General features: G+C 43.1%; 1 protein-coding gene across 9 annotated transcripts in view; it reads right to left on the minus strand.

Annotated features, from left to right (window-relative positions):
- Nucleotides 1–420: 420 nt before the first annotated feature.
- The window catches only part of Fat3 (FAT atypical cadherin 3), a 591,431-nt gene continuing 582,253 nt past the window's right edge, over nucleotides 421–9,598 (minus strand). For 5 of the 9 annotated variants that reach the window (XM_031346174.1, XM_031346176.1, XM_031346178.1 and 2 more), the window contains 4 exons: nucleotides 9,381–9,491; nucleotides 7,130–7,189; nucleotides 6,375–6,410; nucleotides 421–5,806 (listed from right to left, as the gene is read on the minus strand). In XM_031346174.1, the coding sequence (XP_031202034.1) occupies nucleotides 5,184–5,806; nucleotides 6,375–6,410; nucleotides 7,130–7,189; nucleotides 9,381–9,491 (830 nt within the window). In that variant the 3' untranslated portion in view covers nucleotides 421–5,183. The remainder of the gene's footprint in view (nucleotides 5,807–6,374; nucleotides 6,411–7,129; nucleotides 7,190–9,380; nucleotides 9,492–9,598) is intronic. The other 4 variants (XM_031346182.1, XM_031346181.1, XM_031346179.1 and 1 more) reach the window with 2 other exon arrangements.

Raw genomic sequence — 9,598 nt, forward strand, 5'->3', positions numbered from 1 at the left:
AGAGAGAGAGAGCAAGAGAGAGAAGGAGAGAGAGAGTGGAGAGAGTGAGAGTGGAGCCCTGTCTTGGAAACCTGGGATTGCATTTAGTGATTTCAACTGAGGTGGAGGTCTGTGACCTTTGCCCCACTGTGATCTAGCCTCCAGCACTCTCTGTTTCATGCTTCTTATCAAGCAATGGCCCACAGATCATGTGCCCACAAGACGTTACACAAGATTTTACTATATGGACATCAGAACATCATTTAAAAACATGATGAAATACAACAGCTCCCCAGCCCCCAGACCACCTACTTCAGACCAGAGACCCTCTGTGAGATATAGATAGTGCTAGATGGTTCTGCCTATAACCGTACTTGCTCCCAAATGACATGCCAGAGAATGCAAAAAAAAAGACACTTAAAAAAAGCCAACACACTAGAGTTTCATAATATTTTTTCCTTTTACTTGAAAACTTGTTTTCATGATCAAATTTGGCAGTTACAAACCTGTATACTGTTGGTTCCCGCCCCCGCCCCTTGTTTTAGTTTTTGGCTAAAATTTTTGTGTCTTTTTATTTCATTTTGTTTTTATTCCATTTCTTTTATGTTTTCTTTTTTCTTTCTTTCTTTCTTTTTTTTAAGAAAAGAACACAAGACTGAATACTGCCAACAGCAATATCTGTAGAAATAATGCATTTATATAAGGGACAGATTCAATGATGTAGTATTCACTTTCCCCTTTGCATAAGTTTGCTTGTGATGTGTGTGTGTGAGGCAAGGTGAGTGTGCATGTGTGTGAAGAAATGACAGCTCCCTCTGACTAGGAAATGGCATGAAGGTGGAGTCCTTAAAAACTGGGCAAAACTCATTCTTAAAAAGAATTCAATAGAAACACTTTTCTTCTTTTGAAAATGGAGTTAGATGAAAACTATGGAAGCAAAGGAAAGACACAATACATTTCAAAATGAATAAAAACCATTGTTTTCAAATCTAAAGTCCTGTTTCTTGTGGGTGTACCCCAAAAGTTTGAAGAACAACAACGTGGATGACTAAGAATTCTATTCGACCCTCCAAATTAAAGCATCCGGATAGGCATCAAATACTGTATCTACAAACGCATGGAAAATTGAAACCACCTATATACAATTTTATAAACATTTTAAACACCAAAAACATACATCTTTTACAAACCAGCCTGTTTATAACAGACAAATGTACAACATGGTCTCTGGTACAGTGCTTTGCAAGAACCCTCCCCATTTCCAGACACATCTGTCACTCCCGAAATGCAGTAGTATGGGCTATAAAATTGTTAAATAGGAGCAACTCAGGTATTTGTTTACTGAAGGGTGCTCTAGGACATAATAATGGGTCCAACATACTCCAAATGACTACAGAATTCTCTAGCGCATCCTGAACACTGGAAGAGACTAATTATGGCCTTTGTGTATTGTTACATACGTAATTATTGCTTTTCATTATTACATAAGGAAAGAAATACCTTCTTCTTTTCCTGTCTTAGCCAGCTGGCTAAATGTTCACTGATGTCAAACCCGTGCATGGCTACTTTAAACCCCTTGCGACACACAACTGGAAGCTCAAAGAGGTGGGTCTGAATCAGTGATGTGCAGCTGAAGGTTGCAAGACACACACTAACAAGAACACACACTAGCTCCTCACAAACCACACAGAAAGATGGCACTGAAGAAATACCCCTTGGAAGTCCCATGTCCCACAAAGCCCAGAATATCCAAATCTAACCACATGACTAGTGTGTGCAGCACTGAGAAAGGCAGGCAACCCACACAACACAAACACTAGAGCATACTGAATTATTTCATCTAAAGGTGTTTTCTGGGTCTTTAAGCATTTATTCTAGTCATCTTTCTCTTTGTTTGTGCATCGGCTTTTCCAGCTTCAGCAAAGCAATACAGCTCAGTGGCTAGGCAGTCAGCAGATAAAGGCCAACAGGACATGGACTCCCTTTTTCTTCCGGGATAGTGATTTCTAGTCTACCCAGGCCTTCCTGTGACTCCAACAGTTTGAATCCTAAGATTATGGCCTTGACCTACATCTATTGCTATGACTTTCCCATTGCATTGTGTGAGTGGGCAGGATAGGGGTACACAGAAAGCAGGCATGGGATGAGGCTCAGCAGCAAAATACTCTCAGAAGAAGGGAATAAATGCAGCATGCTGTCTATCCTTAACAGTCTTGTAGCTCCTGCTTAGAGGGTGACAAAGACCAAGAGCTCCACTCAGCCTGACCAGCACATATGTGATACTTCCTCCAACAGATACAAAGACACTCACAAATTGCCTAAGTTTCCATCATAGTGGATAGGACAAGAACAGCCGGTAGGCAGAGCTCATGAGGAGAAAACAACAACATTAAAACCGTCAAACACACTGGGTAGGGGTGTTACACACCACCAGTTTCACCACTATTGACGACTGTAGTCTGAAGACTGTTCTGTGCTTGCTCCACCCCTATTCTAGAAACATTCATTTGGCAAAAGCAGCATTCTGATGAATGTCCATATCTCTGAGCCTACCAGAGTCATCAGAGAAATGGTCTTTATTTGTTTTGTTTTCTTGCATATTTCAATGAAGGAAAGTGGGAAGTGAGAGGTTCAGCAGAAGGAAGCAGCTACCAGCTCAGGGCAGCTTAGCAGTGCGCAATGTTATGGATGAGGAACAGTGTCTAAGGACAGGCGATAGTTTTTGTCAATGAGTTAGCTTCTGTGTGAGTTTGGGCAAGTGTCTTCCTCTCTCTGGGCATATTTCCTCTCTTATAAAATTGGGACCCAGACCAGGAAAGCTTAGGGATGCAGTTCTTAAGAACTGTGGCCACTTCTCCTGGTTGCATGTAGAATTCACTGCATTTCATTTTCTAATCTGTAAGAGAATCTAATTTTTGAAAAAGAGAATCGATTTCATACATTTACAGATAAGTAATCCAATAGATTCAGTGCTCATCTGGAAATTCTGCAGAGCTATTCTGCTGAAATTTAGTAGGAAGGTGTCCTAAAGAAAGAAGTATTTTATGTAGGTCAGAGGAGAGATTGGGCAGGGATTTCTTCAGTGCCTGCACCACTGCCTGCAGATAGCTCTATTTATGCCTTCATTATAGGGTCAGCCAGGCATTTTCTCTGGAAGAGATGCTGGCTAAGCACTGGTGACTCATTGGCATGAATCTCATCTCATATTTCCTGGGGGCAAGAAATGAATTGTTGGTTTTACTTTGATGGTTTTATGCTGTTGTGTTATTAAAAGCACAGCAGTGATTCAACTCTGGACCATTAGTTTGTCATTTTCTTTGTGATTCTTGCAAATGTGCTTCTTACATAAGAAAAATACTAAAGACTTGATTCTTGAAAGCAGCCTTAGTGAAATTCATTTATTTCAAAACCACAGTGTGGATAATGCCTCCATGGAGAGTCTAACCAAGAGAATGGAAGAGAAGCGCAGAGAGACCCGACAAGTGTACCTACTAACTCAGAGTGTTTGGGAATGAAAGGGATTTTTTTTTCTTAATGACAGATGTTCAGAAACACTGACTCCTACAAAGAAGTAAGAGGATTAGAGACGATTGAGGAGATGACTGGGGCAGATCTCAGACAGCTCCCTTCACACACCAATGCTGGCGTCACTAGGAACCATCCACACAGAGATTTGCTCATGAGGCAGATGTGCAAATATGCATTCATTTCCCATGGTCACTGCAAAGGCAGTGGCCAAGGCTGATCAAAGGAAGAGAGGAAGTCAACTCCAGTGCTAACCCTAACTTTAGGATGTTGGGCTTTTGTATTTTTAGAGGCAAGGGCATTCTGTTTTGGGAAAGTGATGGCCTGAGCCCACCTGTTAGATGGGAGGGAAACCCTAGCTTGTAATCAAATGTTACACAGTTTCAAATAGTAGTTCTGAAAATTATAAAACACTGTCTTTAAAAAAATCACAGTACTTGCTTTAAGTTAATATAAATGGCAGTACTAAAATAAGGTTAACTGAATTGGAGTAAGATATGGCATTTGGTGTTCCTGTAACACTAAAGATCAGAGACATCGAAGGTGAGCAGCATTTGCTTACCTCAAGATTCCCAACACTGAATCCTAAACCCTTTGGGGCAGCTTTCCTCAAGAGCAGCTGTAGTGAGTGCACACTCAGAGTGAGACCTAGGTCCTCCTCACACACACATGCATACACACATACACACACTCACACACACATTTTAATGTATACATAGTCATTACCTACTTTCTTCTTAAAAACCTAAGAGTATTTATAATGATATCATTACCAGTTTAGAATAACACTCACAACTTTCACCTGTGGTGTAGAGAATTGTGATTACCTAGGCTGAAACCTTCGACTGTATCACAAACCCTTTCCTCTGAATTGTGAATTCTGCTTACACTTTCAAATATACCAACAGGGCCCAGTTTCGGCAGCAATGTTAGAACCATAGATATGGCCAGGAATATTTGACAGAAAATACAAAAACAAGATTGTTACAGTTTTTCTAACATTTGAACATTAACCTCCCACAACCCACCCCCGGTCAGCCTCTTATTGCTCTTTCGTGGTAACTCTCTCAGAGATCACAAAACTCAACAATATTATATTGGATGCTTAACACAAACAAGAAAAAAAATCTGAGCACACTGAGCATGTTACTCAAACCTAATTTTATAGCTGAAAATTAGGCAGCTCCTTTAAACAACAGCATTGGTTTCAGAGGCTTCCACCCACCCTCCGTGTTTAGCGCTCACTTTTCTTTCATCTAGAACACTAACTTTTCTGACAGACATCTCTACTATTCTCACTTCCTTGGCTCCAAATCACATGCAACGATGCCCCTCTGGTGGTAAATACTGTAAGGAACTCTGGTTTCATACTTTCTGGGTCACAAAAATGCACAGAGCCATTCACCATCTCCCATTTAACCTAGTAAACTAACTTTTTCTCCTTTGCATTCCAAGCCACAAACACCCACAACAAGGATTGTCCACTCCCCTCTCCCCCTAAAACAATTCTGAGCCTCTCCTTGTCACTCTGGGAGTTAAGCTTGCTTGTGACAGAAAGACTTGCGAAGGTGTTCCTCATAGAAAATCCACATTTCCACAGACTTCTCTCCATCCAACACAAGTGCAGATTATTTTCTTCCATGCTTTAATAGTCAGGGCCCAGCGCCTATGGGTGTCCTCTACACCTGGGTCTGGTGCTGCGTTTCCACAAAGGGAATGTGAAGGTTGGTGAGGCTGAGCTTGCCTGCACTCTCATAGTCACTCATGGCTACCTCAGAATCATCAAAGCCACAGCGGGCTGACATATCTGAAGATGAGGTGCCTCTGGAATTGTGCAAGGACAGAGACACACTGTCTGTGGGGGCCATGACCTCTGTGCCCTGGTTCATGTTTACTGCAAAAGTACTAAAATCACAGCTGGAGGATGGGCCCCCCAAATCCGTTTCACTGGGGAGTGGGTGAGGAGGGAGGTACTGACTGGGGTGAAATCGGGGCCTTCTCCTGCAGTCTGGGCTCATGGTGCCAGTGAGTGAGGTGGGCTGGGCTGGAGGCAGGGCCTCATACTGGTCAGGGAAGTCCTCAGGCAATGGAGGGGGTAGCTGATCCTGACTCAGGAACTCTTCTTCATGAGGTGGTGGGTATTCACTATCAATGTCATATCCACCTAGGTAGTAGTCACTCTCCAGCTCTCGTGTGCTACCCTGGTGTGCTGCCCCTCCATCTTGACTCTCATAGTTCGGCATTTCCTCAATATCTGACAGCCGTGCCCCAGGCATCCAATCAGAGGTGTCCCAGTGATAGGCTGTAAGGGGAAAATCAAGATGATTAACTTCCTCTAGACTGGGAGGGGGGCAAAGATGAATGAAGAGCAGGTATGAGCCTGCCATGCATTACTAAAGACCAGAAGACCCTAAAAGCCAACATCATGTGCTAGGTCTCTACAATGGCCCACTAGAGCCAACCATGCTCTGGCCTGGCTGGTACAGACTCATACTCACTAGGCACAGAGCTGTGGCCCCCAAAGGCATGCTGGTGGACACAAACTTAAAATCGTCAATATCCATCCCTACCCCTATTTCCCATCCACATGCTGTGCACAAGGCTGAGCTGGCAGCATGCTGGCAGAGAGATGCATGGACATACTGTGAATTGCCAGAAGCAAGGTGCTTTGCAGGTAAATGGGTGAGTTCCACACACAGGGTATGGGGCTGGGGAATGAATGCATGTTGAGCTGAGCATACAAGACACCTGGGACATGCAAAACTCAGATGGGGAGACTGGGAGGGGCTGGAGGGAGGGGCATGGTGAGAGTAGTAGAGCAGTGGGAACCACAGAAGTGAATTGTTATCCTGGGTGGGTGGCACAGTCACCTCGGTTGTAATTTTGTCCTTGGTCCATAACAGACACTGTTCAAACACAAAGAGAAATGTGAGTCTGGCCATTCAGGCATGGGAAGAGGGAAAACAGATATTTCAGAAGCTTTAAAACTACTCCCCAAAACCCAAGGCCTAACCCTAAGTTTAGAGTTTTAAAAAAGTCTCCCCTTGCTGCTATTTAGGAAAGTAATACGCAAATTCCACCTGTATTTTGCTATAATTTTATTAAAGCACTAGCAAAATTACCTGATATAAATTAAGCCTCAAAACATGGCCATTTTTGATGATTTTGTAAGTTTCTACAGCTCACAGAAGATATTCAACAAATACGAGAATGAATGTAATATTAGCTGATTAACCTGGATTGCAAATGAATATTCTTTACTCTGAAGAGATTTGATAAAAGAACATAGATATTTAAATAAATTTGAACTAGGTTTTCTTTCATAATTGTTAAGTTTATTGCAATCCACAGAAATACATCTGGCATTTTACTTGATTTTTTTTTTTTTTTCCTGTGCTGGAGACGAAATCTCGAGCCTTGGGCTAGGTAGACAAGGCGTCTATCACCGAGCTCAATCCCCAGCCCTGTTATTATCTTATTTAAAACCACCATTATCTTGCACTTTCAGCCCCAGATAAAGTACCACAGGAGCAAACTTTCCAGAAAGACACGGACATGCTATGATAGAAGAAACTAACAAACAAACAGAAATAAAAAAACAAACAAACAAACAAACTGTAAATACCTTCATTCTCTATAGAGTCAACTACATTGTTGACAAGTTGAATGACAGTCACTATGGATGCTTTTGGCAGGAAAAGGAGACAGGAGGGAGGGGGAGGACAGGTCCTGGTTAGTTACATATTTCAAACACAGATTAACAAGTAATAACAACAATAATTAAGACTTTACACTCAACCCCCCATAGCCTTCCCAAAGTCTGGCCCTCAGGGCAGGCCTCAAGAGGATGCTTATACATGGGCACCTAGGATTGTTGGAACAGAAGGAAAATAGTAGAAGGATGGGAGGCAGTGCTCCTAAAGAACATGGTGGTCAAAGATCTCTGAGTTAGTTCTTCATAACCTAGCACCTGTCACCAGGAAGATGGTGGCTCAGGGAGCTCAGGGACAATTCTCATCAGTGGTCATAGAGGCCCTCAGAGGAAGGTTTCACTTTCCTGGGGAGATTACTTGTTGCATGGCAAGTGCTCTGAATCCAATGTCAATGATGTAGGCAATATTTGAACTGATATGAGTCTAATGGCCTCACACATGTCGTGGATGGTCCAGATCAACTGCAAGCTCATCTCCTGCTGTGATATGGGCTCCTCTTCAGCTATGTGAAGGAGACCTCTGGTCTATCGAGTTTTCTTAGATATTCATGACTTCAGATGAAAGGGCCTAGTGCTGTCTGCCCAGATGCTGATCATGAAGGGGTAAGTGTGTGAGTTATAGAGCCTTTGAGAGCCATTGGCCAGACATTATGGCTGGTGCTGGTGCCTGGTGTTTGAATCTATAAGTTCTTAATGTTTAACATAACATGCAAAGTTTCTGTAGCTTTTCTTCTTGCTGGATATGAAGGAAAGAGGATGCATCAAAGCAAACACACCTGGGGCAGAGGCTTGTGTTTGAAAATTGCCAAAAGAAATGCAGTTACATGGTTTGTTATTCTGCCAGATAGGTACACTAGTGTGTGTGTGTGTGTGTGTATTAATGCATGCACTCTCAAGTGTATGTGTGTGGTAATGCATGTTTGCACGTTCAAGGGCCTGCGCAGTCACATGTGGAGAGCAGAGCAGGATGCCTAAGTGTTTTTCTCTTTCCATTGTAAGCTTTCTTACCTTGAGACAGGGTCTATCAGTGAAGAGGAAGGCTGGCATGTTGGCTCAGCTGGCCAGCCTATCTCTTACCCCTAATGCTCAGATTAAAAATATACCACCTGCATGAGATTTTATGTAGGTGCTGGGGATTCTAACTCAGGTTCTTGTGTACAGATCAAGTATGCTCTTACTAAGGGAGCATCCTCCTAGCCCCTGCACTGAAAATTCTTCAGGGGTGGCTAGTGTTGGGTGAACATATAGGAGAGATATGTATGAGAAAGCAAATTGTGGTCACTTTCCCTGTGTGTGCCCAGAAGCTCGGCTATTCTGCTTCTCTTTGTTCAAACCATTGAGCCCAGGACTTGGCACACAGTGGATTCACAAGGTTTATGTGTTGAAAATTACATTATCAAGTATTAAATTTCCTTGTTGATTGCTGGTAAATGGGGGGGGCAGCCAAAGGTGTTGGTTCAGGTGGGGCTGCATGCCCCTGGATGATCATTTGAAGTGACTCTTGCTTTAGCACAACATGACACATATTTGCTAGTTTGACTTGCTTCTTCCTTCCCAGCTCGTTCTCCACAGCTGTTCTCCCAGGCCTTTCTCCAACAACATGGGTTCATGGGAGCTGGAGGTGCCAACTTGGAATTATCAAAGCCTTCTGGGAGCTGCAAGGACTCGGGTACAGCATTCTGGGCAGACAGGCATTTTTCTAAGGAGCTGGGTCATAGTTTTTAATCAGTTCCTCAAAATTCCATGACCCCAAATGATGAGACAGGAAATTCAATGGAACAAAGATATCACCAGCTCTACAAAGAAGCCGCTCTGTCTCCATACTAATGTCTAGCAAGGTGGTGGCTGAATGTAGAACAGAGAGGTGAGGAGCCCGCCCATCACAAAAAGGGAATATAGTATCCTGTTTGCTGTGAACTGTCAATGGTGAAGAAGCAATTCTGTCATCAACTATGTCAAAGAGAACTCATGGGTAGAGGGGGTTGTCATCCACATACCACACCATGTAGATCCTGCTCTGACCAGTGCCTTATTGGGTCTTCTGTCAAGGACTTCCAACAATGGGTGAAACAAAGGCTAACGAGAAGGACAAGGACCAGGACAAGAAACAATACAGTGGTGTCCCCTTCTCCTCATTTGCTGTCCCCAGCGGGAAAGTGCTTACCATTGTCATCTCCTGAGTCTGACTGGAAGGAGCTGAGGGACTGAACTTCAGAGTTGCTGCCTTTGTTACTGTTCGTGAAGCAGGTCACTTCTGTGTCTTCAGTCCCTTTGTCTTCATGAACAGCAAGAGAAAGCAGAAACAATACTCAGCCTCATGCTGTCTTACAGTCTGGCTCTCTCTGTATTCCTACCCCTTTTTCTTAGAGGCTTTTCTTATGG

The sequence above is a fragment of the Mastomys coucha genome, unplaced genomic scaffold (assembly GCF_008632895.1).
Source record: "Mastomys coucha isolate ucsf_1 unplaced genomic scaffold, UCSF_Mcou_1 pScaffold23, whole genome shotgun sequence".
NCBI classification, from domain to species: domain Eukaryota; kingdom Metazoa; phylum Chordata; class Mammalia; order Rodentia; family Muridae; genus Mastomys; species Mastomys coucha.